The sequence below is a fragment of the Halichoeres trimaculatus genome, unplaced genomic scaffold (assembly GCF_033239565.1).
Source record: "Halichoeres trimaculatus isolate MK-OKI-2021-1 unplaced genomic scaffold, fHalTri1.1 fHalTri1_scaffold_24, whole genome shotgun sequence".
NCBI lineage: Eukaryota > Metazoa > Chordata > Actinopteri > Labriformes > Labridae > Halichoeres > Halichoeres trimaculatus.
This window is the reverse complement of record NW_027437202.1, coordinates 6256250-6276216: the sequence shown is the minus strand read 5'-3', so window position 1 is coordinate 6276216 and position 19967 is coordinate 6256250. Positions and strand designations below refer to the sequence as shown.

Genomic DNA, 19967 nt, shown 5'->3' with positions numbered 1-19967 from the left:
GTTAAGTTCCTCTAACTTCCGTCTTTCGCTTTGGATGCCACCATCTCCATGGCGATAACTCTTGCAGGAAGTGTCAGTGCAATTATCAGCCTCTCCTCTGATCATTTTCAAAAAAAGCTCACAGTCAGCGGGGTGCAAAGATGAAAATGTGATTGCCTGTTAAACCTCGACACCACGGCGCTGAACACACGGCTGCCACATGTGGGCCCCCCTCTGTGACTCCAGAACTTCTGCTCTTAAAGTCAAAGTAGAGGTTGGAATAAATATGAAATCCAGCTCCAGCGCTTGTCGTCTGCAGCTTGTCCTAAAAAAAAGCTATGATTGGTCGCTCTGCCTTGTGGGAGAGTGTCTCGATTTCAGCCCCATTCTCTCAGCTCCATTAGCCGACAAAAGAGCAGAGACACACATTTCTCAGGTGACACCACATGTCAGTGTATGATTTGTGGCCTTCTGGATTGTTCTGAATGTGTATGGATGTGTCCATTACAGCGGCTGCACTGACCATGACAGTGAAACGCTGAATGCTGAGTTCAAAGGCGGCGATGATATCACCACCTTTGTCGTTTTAGCACCTATCGCAGCTAACTCCAGTAATCCTGTTCCCTCAACAATGGAAAGATTTACATAATTACACCAGGAGCAGATTACACAAATGAATCCCCGTGTAATTCATTCCACAGGCTCGCTCCGTCTCCACCCTGGACAAAACGGTAAAAAGGAGAAAGGACAGATGGAGCAGAGCGAGGCGACAGCGTGTGAGAAAAGGTTGTGAATACATCAGTGGCCTACTGAGCCAACAGGATGAGGCGGCACGGGTGTGTTTGCACATGCAGGTGTGTGAGTGATGAATGCATTTGTATGCCGTCTGCATCTCAAATCAGTCGCCTGGTGAGGATGGATGGCTCTGTCGTGATGCCAAATGTTAATGCTCAGACAAAGGATGCAGATTTATCCAAAATCAGCCGAGGACGTAGACTTGTCGTGAGCCAGCATGGCGGTTAATTGGAGGCTATCAAACCAGGTCAGTGGGTCAGGGCTGGTTTGTTTTTGTTCTTGAAGGACGTTGAATCTATCTGCAGAATCTTTTCTTTCATACAAAAAGCTCTTAGACGCACTGTCTCCTCATCTCCTAACCATAAAACTCCTAAGAAGCTTGCAGCGTGCATGCTACCTAACCTCGAAGGAAGCGAAAGCACACTGATTTGATTACCCGACTCGAGTCTTTAAAGTCTCCTGGAAATGTCAGCAGAATCATCAAAGCGTCCGTCCCCTTCATAAAGCCCTGATCAAAGGCATTCTCGGCATACTGCGCCCTCTAGATTGTTAGCTCACGGGTGAAACGTCTGCATCTGCACAACATTATTGGTTTTATGGGGAGTTATATAAGTGGAGACAGACCCAAAACAGGGAGAGACAAGCTTCACTTCCCCCTGTTTGGTCGCCACCCTCAGCCCACCAGCTCTGAGTGTCGGAGAAATGATCGAATCTGGATCTCTGCACCACACAAACAAAACTTGGCTAATTTAAAATTCCCCTAAAGCATGCTGGGATTTGATTAAATCGTCCCTTATAGACTGAACACTGCTGGCAGAATGTGTTTTCATTAAAGCTGGCAGGCAATCAGGTGCTCTGCATTAAAAAATCAAACCGCACATATCACATACATCTCCTCACTCATGCATGGGTTTTATTTTATCTCACAGCATCATTTTTCTTGCACTTTTCCGTCAAACACCGTTCACTCTCAGTGTGCAAGATTTATGGCCCTAACAGCCCCTCATATAAATCTCCCCTGACGTATAATCTTATTAAAACAATTACAATTCACTACAAGGCTGCGCCCCAGTGTGTTCATGTGCAACCTTGATTTTATGACTTGAATCGTACACACCTCCAACAACACCTAGCCTCCACGCTGCACAGCAGGGGGGCCCAGACCTCAGGCCACTTCAGTAGATCAAAGAAGCCTTGGTATGAGGAACTCCACCACAGTAGCTCCAAGTAACCCCAAAACACACCGCTAGCTGAAAGCACTCTCCTCCTGAGACTGAGCTATAAGAGGGTTAGCATGGGGTTTAATTTAGTCTAGAATCTTCTGGCAGGTTGAAAAATATCCACACACTCCCGTATGTGTGTGCAGGATTCCCCCACCCACCCACCCATCCATTCGTCCACCCCTCCTCCATCCACTTGGACAGTGTGATGCTTTGGCTTAGCTCTCCTGCGTCCTTCGCCATGTCTGGTGCTGATTTCCAGGCCACAGCGCTGAGGCGTGCCAGTAGTCGAGAGGGGGTGCAGGCTGGGCGGTTGAAGAGCTCCAAAGACAGCATGAGCATCCATGGAGTCTCTGGTGGAGTTCGCTTTGAATCGTTTATTTTTGCAAAATATGCTTTTATTTTGAAGGTACACCACCTTTAACCAACAACAGCAGGGGTCTGTAACCTTTACTTTTTTTAATAAGAGCCATTTTGCCTCAGCTCACCTGGATTAAAGTCAATCTGGAGTCACAAAATCTACTTTATCTTCACAATAAAGAAAAAAACATATAAATTTCAAAACTTAGTAAAAATCAATTGAATAATTATCAAAAACATTATCAAGAATTTTTTGTTTTGTTCATAAAATTGTACATGTGATATCTTAGTTTTTTATTTTTTTTAAATAAATTTGCAAATATTTTTCTTTTTTTTTAAATGGAATGTCATAAATTTGTAAAATTATGAAATTTTAATAAATTGGAACAATTTTCAAATTTTTTTACATTTCAAAAAAATGCATCTTTGACAATTTTTTTTTTTTGATGTTTCAAAAATTTGCAAAATCTTTTTTAATTTGCAAAAAAAATTGCTAGATTTAAAAAATACAAAAATTTCAAGAACTTGCAAATAAATAAAAAAAATTCAATTATTTACAAAATTTGCAGAAATAAAAAAAAATGAAACAAAAAAATTTAAAAAGATAAATGAATAAAAAATACTAAAAAAAGCTAAATTTTCTAAATTTGAAAAAATATATACAATTTGAAAACCAATAAATTGTGCCAAAATCTCTCTCTCAAAAAAATGGAAAGATTTATTGCAAGAGGTGATGCATCCATTTTTTTTCCAAGCTCCAAGGAGCCACTGCAAAAGCCGCAGGTTGCAGACCCTTGAACTATAGCCAGTGTCCACAATGCAAACCTGTCACTAGAACAGCTAAATGGAATGCAGCCGCCATTAAATCCACCGTTCACACCTGTTATCCCCCTCTTCTGACATGTTGGAATGGCATAGCGTGGAGCTTGAGTCAACATTGACATATTTAAAGTGAAGCAACAAGACGATGTGTACTTTAACACATAGCAGGCCTGCAGAGGCGCTCCAATCTCCCAGCAGCCACGTCTGGCACTTCCATATAGGTCTGTGTGAGAGTTAGCACAGATATGGGCCACAGGGATGGCCTGGATGTTCGCTATTTTTGTTCAGAGACATTTCTGAGAGGAGAGGCAGATTTTTATTAGCATGACACTTAGAAGTAGCAACAGAAGCAGGATTTGGCAAATTTCTGCAGCTCACCTAAACCCTTCATCCATCACTGGTTATTAATGTGTCCCAGCTCCTGATCAGACTGACCATCCCTCTCCAGCCTTTTTCGTGTGTTCAGGATCTGAGGGGCAAATCAAGCCCGCCTCATCACGGCACATACGGAGCTTCTCATTTCTCATCAGTGCCACAAAGAGCCGGATGTCACCGGAGGCCGTTCCCTGGCTGTCACCCTCATCTCTACCTCACACATCAATCTCAACGGCGTCAGATGTGGAGCGCTGTGTGATGTGATTTGACTCATCAGTGCTGTGTGTGTGTGTGACTGTGGTGGGTCTGCACACGGTCGTTGTAAAAAGCAGAAACCACATCCTTGTGTTTGCAGCCGCACATTTCCGAGGGATCAGGGGGAATTACTGCCAGCACTGGTGTAGATCTCGGTTAACCGGTTTGTGTTGATTCTAACCAAGAGGAGCAGTTAGAAACTCAAATCAAAGAGTAAATTATGACAAAACTTGCAACGTTTTTGCCTGCTGTTGAATTTTTAATTGAGTTCCTAAAGATTTCTTCACCCTTATTTAACGATCAGCCTCTCAGATATCCGGTTCCTCCTCCATCCAACCGTCAGATATGATTATTGTCCCATCGTGCGCTCTGTCTTAGCCAGATGCTAATGAAGACATCATTTCACGCGCCATTAACCTCCAAACATGCACATAGGAACGCCGGCGCACACACAAACACACGCTCAAACTTCCCTGAAGCGCCGGGTCAAGCTCAGAATGATTCATCCCTCAATCCATGAAACACACATTCACTGTGCCTCATTACATCAGTGTGTGTATCCATGCCTGAACGCAGCTAATGACTGACAGACTTACTGTACTCCGTCTCCTGTGTCTGGGCACGTCCCTGTGTGTGTATGTGTGTGTGTGTGTGAGGATATTAAGCTAATGGTTTATCAGAGGAAAATGTCATGTGTTAGTGTGCCAAAGGGGGAGGACGAGGAGCTGAAGCTTATTAGGATTCATTAAGGGGTTCCAGTCGGTTACCGCTCCGTCATGAGCCAGAAACCTCTGGATCTTTGGATGACTCTTTGTGTCACTCTGTAGATTTCTCACCAACACTTCCAGCCTCTCCTTTAGGCTCATAACCTCTGAAACTAGGAGGCTCTGGTGCTTTGTTTCAGCTGTTGTTGTGCCAAGTGATAGCAGGTGACTCATGCGGTGTTTGGTAAAACTGTGTCCTCCCAGGAGGAGTTTGGAAACACGGACCAATTACCGACAATGTGGATTAAAGGCTTCTGACATCACTGGCAACAAAGAAAAACAAAGATGCTAATTTCACCTCTTTGGTGCATCGCTGATGAAGGTTTCTGGAAACAGGGAGAGGGTTATTACTCAACACGAAATACTCAGAGGAGTTTTGGAAGTCTTCCCAGGTGGATTCAGAGTTGTTATCTATGTCCCAATCCACATTCCATTACATTTATATAACCACGTCTACATCTAATGGATACAAAACACAACAGAGATATCACCACCTATTCTGGGATTTACACAAGGGTTAAAGTACGATATATAAAGACATCTCCAGGTTCTCAAAATCTATTCATCATATCGTCTCTATGTGGTAATTTCTATCGTTCGCAATACTAAATGTACTTTATTAATCCTGGAAGGGAAATTCAGAGTCACAGCAGCATTACAAGAAAGTGTGTAGAGCAAAATTTCAAAAACGTATAAATAGAATAATAAATAAGTGTCAACTAAAAAAAAGTAGTCCAGTTGTTGACAAACGAGTGCCTAAATGCTCTTTTGGGGCCAAAATGTGCTAAACTGTCCTCATAGAAGACAAAAAAACAGATGGTTAAGTGACTTTTGGGAGCCAAAACATGCGCTTTAACGTCTTCTTGAAAGCCAGAACATCTACCAAACACCTGAATGCTTCTTGGGAGCCAAAACCTGCTCTAAAGTACTTTATGGGAGCCAAAACTCATTCTAACCCATTCAAGACATGCAGTGCAATGTCCTCCTGGGATCCAAAACACACTTTAAAGCCCTCTCGGAAACCAAAAATGTCTGCTTAAGTGCTTTAATGGGAGCCAAAACCTGCACTAAGTGCACTTCTGGTAGCCAAAACACACTTAACCGCAGTCTGGGGGCCAAATTGGTGCGGAACTACTCTCTTGGGAGCTTAAACCTACCAAACTACCCTCTTGGGAACCAAAATGTATATCATGTATCCTCTTGGGAGCCAAACAGGTGCCAAACTGCTCTCTTGGGAGCCAAAACCCACTCCAACATGTTGTCTTGGGAGCCAAAATGTTTGGTGAAATGTCCTCCTGGGATCCAAATCACATTTGATCAGCCCTCTTTGAAACCAATATGTGTGCTAAAGTGCCCCAATGGGAGCCAAAACCTATTCTAACCCATTCAAAACATGCACTGAAATGTCCTCCTGGGATCCAAAACACACTGTACAGCCCTCTTGGGAACCAAAAATGTGTGCTAAAGTGCCCTACTGGGAGCCAAAACACACTCTACCGCAGTCTGGGAGCCAAAATGGGTGCTAAACTGCTCCCTTTGGAAGCTTAAACCCACCTAACTGGCCTCTTGGGAACCAAAATGTGTGCCAAAGTGCCCCATTAGGAGCCAAAACAGGTGTCTAACTGTCGTCTTGGGAGCCAAAATGTATGCTTGACAACTCCTGGTAGCCAAAACACACTTTACTGCGCTCTGGGAGCCAAAATTTGTGCTAAACTACTCTCTTAGGAGCTTAAACCCCCCAAACTTCTTTTCTTTGGGCCAAAACGCACGCTAAAGTGACCTCCTGGGAGTCAAAATGCGCACTAAAGGGCCCTCTTTGTGGGCAAAAATATGCCTTAGTGTGCACTTGAAAACATGTGGAGCTTAGCGTCCTCTTCAGTGGCGAGACAGTGCTCTTAAAAAAGTCTGAACACGCCACTGCTGGAAAGCCTCTATTACACCCAAACATGTTACAAACCTGTTGAAAATGGTTAAACTGTTTTATTTCATCAATAATTTACAGTTTTTATTCAACATTGTAGCATCCCAGCCTTTTCCCATGGTGCTTGCAGTCGTTAATAACAGACAAAAGAGACGTACCCTCGCTTTTTCTCCCTGAACTGCTCTGAAGCTGCCCTTAATTTCCCAGTCACGGTGACTAACCGTCGAGGAAATCCCTCTCAAACTGCAGCCAGCGAATGTGTGCCGCGTTTGCCCGAACAGTAAATGTCAGCGCTCCGCTGATTGAATGCACGTCGACAGAGATAACTCTGGGGTAGCATGCTGTCAGTGCAGGGGAAGAGCGACCCAGTGACCTAGACTCGTCACACACCTCCAGCACTGCGAGCCTGCTGGCTAAAACCAAAGCGCTAACGTTAGTAATAAAGAAATCCTCCTGTTACTCATTCTCTTTTATTTTCTGACCTGTTTGGAAAATGAGAAACAGATTTTTTTAATCATAAATTCTCAATTACTGCAACATTCAGGAAATCACTGGTTCCTCCTTCCTCCATGTGCACTGGTGCGTTAACTGGAGTGTGCTGGCTGTGTCAGATAGCGAGGGATGCTTGCCTAACAAAACATGCACAGATGGGAGTACATGACTGGAAACTACAGTGTTGCTCCTCTGAGGTATTTCCAGTGTGATTAATTCAGATTATTTATAGTTTGGAGGATGTTTTTGATTCAAGTCAGGAGCTTTTTTGTTTTTTTTCCAAAAGTGAGCGTGCCAACACGTCCTAAAACACTGAACTGCTTCAAAAATCCTGCAAGGTGCATGTGTGCTGACCTAGTTGTGTAATAAAGCATTATGGGAAAGTCAAGCAGTACTTTTTTTTTCCTGTTTTAGTGGAATGGGAAGTCTGATTGAGAGGTTGCATTTGCTGTTTTAAGCATGCTTTCACCTAGCTGCTACAAATACCTCTCTTAGCAAGGACATCTCTGTGTTTTTGCCTCATTGGATGTGACAGGCAGTGAGATACATACGTGGTGAAGCGGTTCCCAAAGGAGAGATCCACCATTGGAGCTTATTGACGTTTTAGTCAAGGATACCTCAAGATCATCTGGGAAACACAGCTGATGCTCATATGGGACGCAATTGTAAAGTAGCACACGCTACAAATAGCATATCTCTACATTTAGCGCTAAAACATCACTTTTAAAGCAGATTTAGAGAAATATGTGTGAAATGTATTTATCAAATATATATAAATTTTAAATGTTATTGATAAAAGTCCTGATTCTAAATATTTAGCTACATTTCTAAACATTTAGTTTTCATTCTAAATTTTTATTTTTAAGATTATAGATGGGTATCCTTCACATTTGAAAAGATACAGTACCAATTCCTGGTACCTAGCAATCGGTATGGGTACTTAACGGTACCAATTTTTGGTACTTTTTGTGTATTTATGTGGTAAAAAATATCATTTTTTTTTCAATAATAAAAAATATATTTCTTTGAATTTAACATATTTATTTTTCAATATATAACCTTGTAATGCTGTGTTCATGTCCAGCATGGAAAATCACCTACTCTTTAAGTCCCTTACAGCCACAATGATGCGTTTAGGTACCTAAACATGGTACCTTTTGGTTTTGAGTGAATACTTTTGAGTGAATACCGATACTTTTCTCTAAATATCTCTAAATATTTAGCCAAGACTCATTTTTTATCTAAATTTCTAAATATGAAGTCAAATTTCTAAATCTTGAGGTACGATTTCTAAATATTTAGCAAATTGAATTCACACTACCGCCCGCCAGAAGCACTAAAATCCCGCTTGGTTGCGTCGCTTCCTCAAACTTTTATTTTGTTGCTTCCTGTGGTGCATATTAGTAAATATTATATTATATTATATATAATAATAATATATAAATATTAGTAAATATTATATTATATTATATATAATAATAATATATAAATATTAGTAAATATTAGTAAATATTTAGAAATCTTTGCTCAAGATTTAGACAAATATCTTACATTAATATGTAGACTTAGCGAAATATTTAAAATGAAACTAAATGTTTAGAATCAGGACATTTATTTGTAACACTAATATATAAAGTTTAGCATTTAGATAAAATATTTAACATTTATATTTAATATTTGACAAATATATTTTACAAATAATTCTTTAAATCTGCAATCGCGCTCCATATGTTTGGCTAGTCTCTGCTCATTTGCACCAAAATGAAGGAAATAAATGTTGAAAATTAGCAAAGATGAGGAGTAGTTAGTGCTCCCTGCCCTGATGGAAATTTACAACATGTACAGGATGCTGACAGTGCCATGTGACCAGAAACAGGTGGTACCCTAATTTCTATTCTGGGAACCGTGTACAGTATTTAGGCACACACTTGTCTTCCATTTCTGTTAACACACAGACCCAGTTTCTTGTCAGCTTCACCATATCCTCATCAGAGCTCCTCAAAATGCACCACAGATGGATTCTGACTTTAATATAAATCTGGCTTTCTTCTGCTTTAAGCTGTTTCCGCATGACGTCAAGCTGCACGCTCTCACTTTGGCCCAAATGTGGCTGCACAGAAGTGAGACTGGCAACGCTGCAGGCTATAGCACAGCACAGCACAGAGCAGCACACAAAGGCAGTCAGCCTGAATGAAAACAGGAGAAGGGCATAAGGGCAACGTGTGTAAACACCTCAGTTAATGTGGTTTTGCTCTGTGTCTCTTGTGCTGTTGCCCTTGTGATCTCTGCAGGCTGGATTTGTGTAGACGTAAAGGAAGAGCAGATAAGAGTGAGAGTAGCATGAAATCAGGAGTTGGAGATGATGATAAAATGAGTGTTTCTGCAGCCCGTGCAGGTGAATCTCCATAATCTTCAGACAGAATTTGAATGAGGTCAATTGGTACAGAGAAGGCAGCAGCCACATAGCAGAGCTACAGGAAAGTGTGCAAAAAAATCCCCCCGTCCCTCTTCTTCTGGCAGTGTTGTGTCCTGGAGGCAGAGCTCCCACACAACAGACGGGACTCCCATCACACAGCCTGCAGGGTGGAGCTGTCTCACTGTAAAAACCGCCGCCAGCAACACCGAGAGTCCAATAACTCAGAGAGCCGGTGCAGAACACTGCTGTTTTCCCATTTTTTGCTCAAAATTAGCGGTGACGCCGTGTTGGGAGAGTCGCCTGAAGGCTGGGAGATGAGGCCTTGAAAACAGAAGGGTGCCTCACACTCTGAGCGAGATAGGAAATGTGTCTGTGGTGCATTCTCGGGGCCCACGGGGAAATTTGGTTTTCATTTTATCCATTTCAATGTGTCTGCTCATATGGATCTGGATGAAAGCTAATGTGTTTTTCCTGGCAGTGTGTGTCACAGTAAGTATGTGTATTATTCACAGATAATGAGGGAATCCTCAGTAGAAAGATGCTCTCTGGGTTTAAGCAGCAGCAGCAGCATCTGATACTGAGTTCAGCGGGTTTATTAGTTTTCCATCCTGCAGACAGAAAACAACCGACTCAATCAATACCTGCTCACAGTTCTCCGCTGAACGAGCCCGGGGGCTCATTCTCTGCACAACTGATTGAAATGTGTGCAAAACACAAGAAGTGATGATACAAAAAAGGCTTCGCTGTAGATCAAATTTCACCTTGTGTCAGTTACAGGAGCCTTGATCGTGCTCTATAGAAGTTTTACAAGCAAAACTGCAAAAATCAGCGTTTATGTTATACTGTGGGAGGAATGAATTAGTTTAAAAGGGGTGAGATTTCATTTCCTCCCTGAATGTTGGTAGCACAGTGACATTTAATGACATTTGCTGGGCTTAATCTTGTTTGTACGGAAGCCCAACCCTGCCAGGTTAATAAAAAAAGAAGCAGACTTCATTGATGGCTCTAGTGAAATAAACAAATAAAAATAGGAAACAAATGTTAACTCATCATAATGATAATTTATATATATATAAACCAGATTATGAGAAAGTTAGCCAAAAACATGAGATTTGAGGTTAAAAAAAGAGACAAAATTATGAAATTATGTGATATTGGTTCAACATTCTAATTTTGTTTTTATTTTTTAATTTTAGCAATGACTTACAGTCTCATGATCTTGACCTTTTGCTCATATTTATTTACTTTTTGACTTGTACTTATATATTACCATCTCATTTTTTTCTGTTTTTTTTTTCTCATTATTTTTTTCATTTTTATTTATAGCTTTTTTTTCACATCTTATGTTTTTGACTCACAATTTCTACTTTTTATTCCCTGGATTATTTTTAATTTCAAAAGTATGACTTAATATTTGTGTTATTTATTTATTTATTTATTTATTTATTTATTTTTTGATGAAGACGGTGTCTGTTTATTTATTTATTTTTAAATAAGGCTTTTAATTTTCTAGTTGAGAAAATTGACTTTTTACTCTTGGAATTTTTTTAGGTGTTGGTTTGATTTTGGGTAGCTAATGTGAGTTTTAAAAGGAAAAAATAAAAATAAAAAATAAATAATAATTAAATTAAATTGATTGAAAAAAATAAAATAAATGAAAATAAAATGATGATAAATAATGTAATAATAAAGGATACAAATATAAAAATATGAAAAAAAAAATCACCATATGATGTACTGAAGGGAAAATTTAAACTTAAACTGTAGATTAAACAGGGTAATTTAAAGGTTGCTGTCCCTTTTGTCCTAATGGGGGTGCTATCATAGAGCCTTGTGGAGGATCGTGGGAGGGACAAGCCTCACGCAGCCTGCTCCCATTGGCTCCTGCCACATTATAAATGGAGGGGAATGGCACAGACCGGCTCAGAGCAGGCGGAGACACCAGGAGCAGCACGTCAGGCAGGCTGCAGGGACACACACTTCTACCGCATCTGTCTATTTAACCAACGGATCCCACCCTGACAGGATCGGACTGTATTTTCCCCACTCTTTATCCCGACGGAAATCAATGAAGGAGAGACGCTCGTGTCAGAAATTATCTCTGAAATCCAGCATGGATCCCAGTCAGAGTGTGAAGTGTAAGATAGTGGTGGTGGGAGACAGCCAGTGTGGGAAGACTGCTCTGCTTCACGTGTTTGCAAAGGACTGCTTCCCTGAGGTGAGACCCTGCAGACCTGCAGCACTAACCTGCTTTCATTAGATCATTTTCTGGAGGTGTATGTGACAGATGCATGACTTGTTATCCATAAATGATTCATGTATCATCATCCAAAGACTAAACTTTAAAACACTTCCTATGTAACGTGTCATCCCCATGTCTCCTGCAGAGCTACGTCCCCACTGTGTTTGAGAACTACACCGCCAGCTTTGAAATCGACACACAGAGGATCGAGCTCAGTTTGTGGGACACCTCAGGTAAATACTCCTCTTTTCGTTTGGTTTGCAAACATCCTCTGGTGAAATGTCTGTACATGTTTGCACACGCAGGTCAGCTGCTCAGATGACCCCTGTGGACATCCTTTCCACGGTGATAAGACATGGTGGTCAAATTTCACCTCGTGTTTCAGTCATGATTCACTCAGGAGGCCTTGGCTTGCCATTTTGATGATTAAAACTAATCTCTGACCTATTTTAATCAATAGAGTGTTAATCCTGGCTCGTGTGTTTCCAGGAAATTGCTCACCTTGTAGGGATGCGTGTGTTAAGTGTCGTAGCTCTGGGTTAATAAATTCTTTCCAGCTTAGAAAAGCAAAAAAAAAAAAAGGAAGAAAACAAGTTTGACCGCTCCACATCTGGCGAACACACTTGGATTCTTCCCTTTTGGGTTTTTGAAGGGGAAGTTTTGTTGTGCAACTAACGTTCCAGTTCTTCAAAGTCCAAAACCAGCTGCTGTGTCCCCTATGTGTGTGTGTGTGTGTGTGTGTGTGTGTGTGTGTGTGTGTGTGGTAAACAAACCCAACTTTCCCATCCATCAATGCCCGAACTGTGAATAGCACAGCAGTCAGGCGTGAGTGAGGCGTATGGTGAGTGTGTGTGAGCATGTGGTGTGTGTGTGTGTGTGTGTGTGTGTGTGGGATGGGCGGAACAAACCGACAGCCAGCTGTTGCGGGGGTCCCCTCGCCCTGGAATTCCAGAGAAATGTTTGGGAAACTTGGAAAAACCGTCCTTGAAAGAAAGAAAGAAAGAAAGAAAAGCATCCTTTAATCCTGATTCTGTTTTTTACGAGAATTTGAACGTGTAGCAAACATTTAACGGATAATCCTCATTCCCGGGCAGAGCAACACTCCAAGCGAGCAAAAACAGGCAGCTCGGATTTCAAATTCTTCCACCCCTACAGTGTGTGTGTGTGTGTGTGTGTGTGTGTGTGTGTTTTGAAGCAATGGAAAGGCGAAGAAATGAAAGCCAGCCAGAGTGAGAATTTTGTTTTATTGCGCTGTTCTGGCCGCCCGCCTGGAGCCATATTTCTTTTTGTCTCTGCTTCATAAAACTGAAGGAGGGTGGAGGGGGGGACGCGGTTCCTATTAGATCAGTGGGTCTGAGGTGCAGCCAGACCCCCCTCCCTTTAAATCCTCACCCCCCTCTTGCTTAGCACAACACACACAGGCGTGCACACCCCCGCTGACTGATTGATACAGCTTTCAGCTTGACTGGTCTCTTTGTAGAGACACCCACCGGCCATAGCCGATCCAATCGATCCTTATCTCCTAAGGTGTGTGTGTGTGTGTGTGTGAGTGTGTGTGACCCCGGCATGCACTCTGACAAAGCCTAGGAGCTAGAGACAAACACACCTCCACACACCGTGGTGGTCTTTGTTCTGGAGTGATGATTGGCTTAATGAGCAGCCTGAAATGAGTGTGTGTGTGTAAAAAGGAGGGTGTAATTCAGGTCATTAAGGTAAATGCCTGCCTCCTCCATTGCTTTCCATTTGTCCCCACCCCGCCCCTGCTCGTCTGCTGGCTCTGCTTCCTGGGACTCAGGGTGGGGCCTGTCGGGGCCGCAGCGCAGCCTTTGATGCATCCTTCTTTTCTCCGGCAGAGGAAGTGGTTTACGTCCCGTCTGTCTGCCTGTCTGTCTCTCTGAAGAGGCTGCAAAGGTGTTTGTAAGGAAGACAGGAGGGGGCACCTGTGTGCCTGAAGGCGCGACTCATTTCCTGCGTTAAAAGCAGCAAAAGTGAGCTTTAGTGAGCTCATTTTCCAAATGAGAGCAACACAAGTTTTATTCTCTCCAGAACTCCCAAATACCCTGTTACCACACCCCAGAGACCTCATCTGATGATTTGTATCCCTGGGAACTTTAAGGAAAGGTTTTGTTTTCTATTCTGTTTACCGCCTCGCTAAAAAGTTTGACCCACTTTAAAAACAGAAGCTGGATGAAGTAGTTTGGAGCTGAAAGCGTTCCCATGTAACCCAAGCGTGGGGCTTTTTCACGCTCTCCTCACCGTGCCCCCTTCTCTCAGCCATTGTTGCGTCGGATCACATTTCTGGGCTCAGCGAATTGGAGCTGCATGTCTGGCATTCCTCAGACTAAAGGTTTCTACTTCCTCCTCTCTTACAAAGACCCTCATTGTGCCCAGCAGGGCCCCCAGATCCTTGACGGAGTGAAAGAGAAGCGGTGCGGTTCACGAAAAAGCCTTACCTCGTTTCCAGGAGAGGGGAGGTGGAGAAATTGAATCAGGCTGGAATTTCGCCTGACATGTGAGGCGGCCTGGAGTGGACGTTGTTGATACAGCGTGTAAACTGGAGGACAGTGGAATCCTGTGAGAGATTAATGGACTTCCTCTCCGGCTAAAGTCATGGGAGGACTCACTGTGGGATGTTGCACCTGACATTCACTGTGTCTCAAACTTAGCGGTGGAGTCACAAAACAAATGTAAAGCATCATCGTGTCATTTCGTTTTAGCTTTACACCAGTTTGACCTGGCAGCTTGGGAGTGTTTGCAGCAGCAGACACCTCGGTAACCACAGCAACAGCCGTGGATGATGTTTAAGGTGACTTCAGAGTAAATTGCTCTTTGTTGTCTCTGCCTGCAGAGAGGTTATATATCCAGGCTGGATGGTGTGGGATGGCTGGACGTGCCTGTCGCTGTTTGTTGTTTCCACAGGTGTCCCTGAGGGCTTAACACCTCCCCCTCACACACACACACACACACACACACACACTCCCCTCAGCTATGTTAGCAATGCAGTAAATCAGCCGGCTTGCAGACCTGTTGCTGTACCTCCAGACTGATGGGCGCAGCTGGCTAACCTCAGGACTCTGAGTCCGTCTGTGTGTGAGGGAGGGTGAAGTAAATTTTCATGTCAGTGCCATATCTTGAAAACATCATGGAATACTTACTTTGGAATGCCAGATGAGGCTAACCAGGAAATTTCCTCTGTTTTTCCGAGCAGTAATGGAACATCTGGACGCTTGAGAAACGAGTCACGTCACATGAGCCGAGCCGTGTGTGTGTTCATGTTTATTTATAGCGTTAGAACGCAAACCAGGAAGGAAGAGCGTTTCTTTTTAAATCTGCGAAGAGTTTTGTTTCAGATCTCATCGTAGGAGAGGAGAATTCATTCTCCCAGAGCACGACACGAGGGAGGATGTGTTTAAGAGAAGGCCGGAGATTGTGTGTGTCAGTGTGTGTTTAAAGGACAAAGAGGGTGGACAGGGTGTGTGTCTTCCTTCCCGATTTAGAGATCCTGTGGGGGGGACAATGACAGGAGCTAATTAGATGACAGTCACCAGGTCTTTTTATGTGTGTGTTTGTGTGTTCACCGTGGGGTTTCCTCTTATCTCTCAACGACCTCGAAGCAGCTCCGACCATAACGCCAGACGAAAGACTCAAACCGTTTACCCACACATGCACATTTTCATCCTCTGCACAAACATCCAGCTCATCATTTTTGTGCAGCACAGCTTGAAATGCTCTGCAGAGGGTGTGCGGCTAAAAATACTCTAATCTCCAGGTGAATTCACGAGGATGCGAGCTGGCACTCGAGAGACACTTTGAAAACAAGACCTCACAGGAAACCAACTGAACACATGTCCTTCACGTCGAGTTGGTGAAAGCAATCAATTCTTTGTGGAATGCCAACCGACTCTACAGAGCATGCTCAGATGTAGTCTTACACATCAGTTGTAGTTCCTGCTCCATATAAAAGCCCCAAACCAAGATCCAGACAAAGACCGGTCACAACTTTCTCTGAATCCTGGCTTTAACGCTGGGAAAATTTGCACAACGGACACAGATATGGTTCAGGTTTCAACATTTATTGTGCACACATCAGCTGGTGTCACGCTTTGTTGTGCAAGCAAAGCGCTCGGGGCTCAGAGAGGATGGTTTAAAGAGTGTCGTCTCCAATGCAGACTGTTTAGATTAGGTAAACCAGACCCTTTAGTGTGTGTGAGTGTGTGTGTGTGACATTTGAATTCCTGGCTTTTCTCCACAGCCGTGTGTGTGTTTGGAGAAGGACCTCCCAGGGGAACCTTCAGTTACCAAAAACAAAATTCTCCACATATTTGGCCGAGCCGGTTGTGTGTGGTCAGCGCTTGTAATGTGATCTTGACTCACCTTGACATGACGCCACCCCCCTCCTCCCACTTCCTCCCCCCTCTCTCCGGAGATGTTTCAGTCTGGCGGACAGAGATGGGCGTCACCCTAACTCACACATGCTTTCAATTTAGCAGAGGGAGTAATTTCCCTCTACCGCTCTGAAGTTTCTCAAACATGCAAACTCGTTTCTAGTCAGCACATTTTTTCTACTGATTCTGCATTATTTGTTTTTTCCTCGCCTGGTTGCCATGGGTTACGGCTGTGCTGCAATCAGGCCGCATGAGAGTAACTGTCAGAAGTGCTGTAGAGTTTTAAGCGGTGATTTGGCTCAAACGTCCAGGACATGCTTGTGGTTGTCTTGCAGACTCTGGGTGTTTCAGCTCCTCTTCCTGTCTTTTCAGGCTCCCCGTACTACGACAACGTGAGGCCTCTTTCCTACCCAGACTCTGACGCCGTCCTCATCTGTTTCGACATCAGCCGCCCAGAAACGCTTGACAGCGTACTCAAAAAGGTACGTACTTTATCACAACCCTTTGATGAGCTTAGTTCATTCCTCCAAATCCAAAGTCTTTCTTTTGTTTAATCGCCGTGTAAAGGCCTGGGAGTGGATCAAAAGTCTCCAGTCGATACCTCTTTGTGGTCTCGGCCACACCAGATCTTGTGATGTGTATTATAGAGCTGCAGTGTGACTGAAGGGTCGCTGGGTTAAAACCCTCAGAGCGGTTGGAGGAAGGAAGTGAGCCTCTCCAGACCTTTAAACCTCATGTAGCCACCGGTTCCTCTGTGGTTTGAGTGGGATGACTGTGGCTGAAGTGGCTGACTTCCACATGCTGGAGTGTGGACTGAGTCGGTCATCTGACTGGGAGACAGATTGACGTATATTAACACCATCATTAATTGGCTTAACGGGCTCAACATGATTGGTCAAATCGTGTGCCACCAAACAATGAACGTCTTGATTGGAATTAGCTCCAGTCTGGGCGATAGACGCACTGTACAGAACAACTTCCTCCGGATTTCGATGAACTTGATCCCCCCTGACCAGCCAGCCTTGAGGCACATTGGCATGGGATTAAATCCCCAGGAGAAAAGCCATTGATCACACAGCTCTTATTGTGTCAGAGCGGAAACATGGGGATTATTTGTAGTTCCTTTCCAGGGTTCAAAGCGTAAAGGGGCAGCAGGAAGTGGCAGCTGTAACCTTTGCACTCAAAGGGCAGACGATGACGAAGGCACCCAGGGGATCTTCCCCCAGGTTGATGATGCATATTTTTACATAGATTTTCTTTCCCCGCAGTGGAAAGGAGAGATCCAAGAGTTCTGCCCCAACACCAAGATGCTGCTGGTTGGATGTAAGTCGGATCTACGCACTGACCTGAGCACGCTAGTGGAGCTTTCCAACCACAGACAAACGCCAGTCTCCTACGATCAGGTACGTTCGCTAAGCGCCAATAAAGCTCAAAGGAAAAGTAGACTTAGAGACTAATCGTGAATAATTCCTCGTTGTACTCACCTTTAAGCATGCTTTTCCAACGCTTAGCATCGGAAATCCTCCTCTTTATTAAGTGCTAAAGAATTGCCTTAATCTGCTTCATCCGGCGCTGACCATATCTGGCCTTCCTCTGCAGGGTTCCAGCATGGCCAAGCAGATTTCGGCGCCCTACATCGAGTGCTCAGCACAGCAGTCGGAGAACAGCGTCAGAGACATTTTCCACGTGGCGACGCTGGCGTGCATCAACAAGAACAACAAGAACGTGAAGCGCGGCAAGACCACCCGCGGGAACAAACGGATTTCACACATGCCCGGCCGGCCCGACTTGGCGGCGGTGGCGTCGGATCTCCGGAAGGACAAAGCGAAAAGTTGCTCAGTCATGTGACTGATCAGACTGAGGGGGATCAAAGCGAGGAAGAGGACAGAGCAGGAAGCGGTGGAGCCAGGCTCACTCCTGCATGCTAAAGACCCCCGACTCGCTCGGAAAGGGGGTTCATAAGCTTCAACTCATAAATGTACATGTTACTGGAATACGCCACACCAATGAAAACTCATCGTAGCATCCCAACACACGCCGCCCAGACGAGGAAGCTATCTGTCAGCAGGCTGAGGAAGAGGAAGTGATGTGCTTCCTCTGGGACAAAGCGGATGCGGCGGAGGTTTTCTTACAGGAAATGAGCTCATGGATGCTCTGTTGAACGGGAGCCAAAGGTGGTGACGGGCGTTCGCTGCCTGGAGTTTTTTCGTGTGTGCTGGAACTTGACGCTCAGAGGGCTGAAACAAAAACTCCTCACTGTTGTTGAAGTGATTCTCTCTGCTCCTCTAACTCTTAATCCGTGTGCAGAGATTAGGAACCGTTTAATCCTGCACCTGATTCTTCGTCCTTGTCATATGTTGTCGGTATAATGTGAAGTCACTGCTGTGTATCTGCATTTTTATGATTTCCAACGCAGCAGAGTTGTGTTTCTAACTGCACGTTTCCATCCTGCGCCCGTATATTTCGTCTCAACACTTATGGATTCATAATGACTCTCGAAAGGCGCGTTATCCTAACAGCTCTCCACGCTGACAGCTTTATAGGCTCCTCTATTTTATCCACCGAGAGGAGAGTCGGCCTTGGGACTCTCGACAGCAGCTTCTTGCAATAAACAAATGCAATTAAGCTTTCCATTTCCAATTTGTGACACTGTTTTGAGGAGAATAATTTGTTTTTTAAAGGCGCGGAGGAAGCCGTACTAAGAGCATAACATTGGTAATAATGGTGTAAAATGAGAATCCTAACAGGCTGAGACAGTTGGAGCCCTGACGCATCTTTTCACTGCACTTTAGGGAGAGTGGAAGGAAAATGAGATAGAAGATTTGTCCTCATCCGCCTTTTCGAGAGCATCCACAATCTGATGTTAAGTATTAATGCACTTTTAATATTTGTTTCAAAACGCCCGGTCAGCTTCTTCAAATGTCAGCGCAGCTTTCTGTTCGTTCTCATTTCTTCATCATGTTTTTCTTGAATGTTGATGTCACACCTTCAAAAATTTGTCGATGTTGTTGCCGCAATATTTATTGAATTATATATTTTCCCTTTAGAATAAATGCAAATGGAAGTGAAGATGTGTTTTTTTTTCTGTTTGGTTCATGAGACGAAAACAACAGGAGCCACTGTTCCCAAACTTCTGGATGATGCTGCTTGGAATTACTGTCATTTGATGCTTAAATGAGTGTCTCATGATGCTTGTTCTTGTTGCTAAAGTAAACCAAAGTTTTTGGGTAAACACAGGAATCAGATGTAGGTCAGGGTTTAATCTGGTTCAGATGTGGACTTCAGCACCTGTGGGGTAAACACGTTAAATCCAGGCACATGTGTGTTAAAGTCAAAGAAATGTTGCTCCAACTTCCTGTCTTTGCATGTGACCCATCGACAAAGCCCTCACCTGTGATCTATTGTCCTGATCGTGCAGGTGGAGTCTTTATAAACCCCATCAGTAGTTTTGTTTGCTTTGTTTCACAAAAGCTTTCACGTCACATGTCTGGAAGGGAAAAACCACAGGCACAGTCATCATTTCACAGAGGATCTGAGTGGATTATGAGAGATCTGCTTCTTTAAGTGACCTACTTAGACAGAGAAGGACAGGACGGTGTATCGATGACAGGATTGGGAAACTTTGGGTGAGCACAAGCGTGTAAATAAAAGCTTCAGGTGGACTTTGAAAACACAGATACTTTACTTGCTGCACTGACATCCATAAATCAGCAAACCTTGGACCAAACAGTGTTTCCTTTCAGGAAAAACAACCCGCTGGAGTCCTTGACTGCCCTGACATCTCCAAGAAGTAGTTACTGTAGCAGCTGAAGGGAACAAAAAGCTCTCTGTGCGTCACATTGTCCTGCCTGCATGCGAAATGCTTTCCCGCACGCACCCGGCGCATACATCATATGATGACCTCATCACATGCAGGCAGCCTGAGATGTATGTTTTCATCA

At 43.7% G+C, this 19967-nt stretch overlaps 1 protein-coding gene across 1 annotated transcript; it reads left to right on the top strand.

Annotated features, from left to right (window-relative positions):
- The first annotated feature begins 11315 nt into the window (after positions 1-11315).
- On the top strand, positions 11316-19095 carry rnd3a (Rho family GTPase 3a). The gene is made up of 5 exons (XM_074664796.1): positions 11316-11617; positions 11787-11874; positions 16399-16508; positions 17295-17429; positions 17626-19095. Exons 1-5 carry the CDS (start codon positions 11468-11470, stop codon positions 17872-17874), a joined length of 732 nt encoding a protein of 243 aa, XP_074520897.1. The 5' UTR covers positions 11316-11467; the 3' UTR covers positions 17875-19095.
- The last annotated feature ends 872 nt before the right edge of the window (positions 19096-19967 follow it).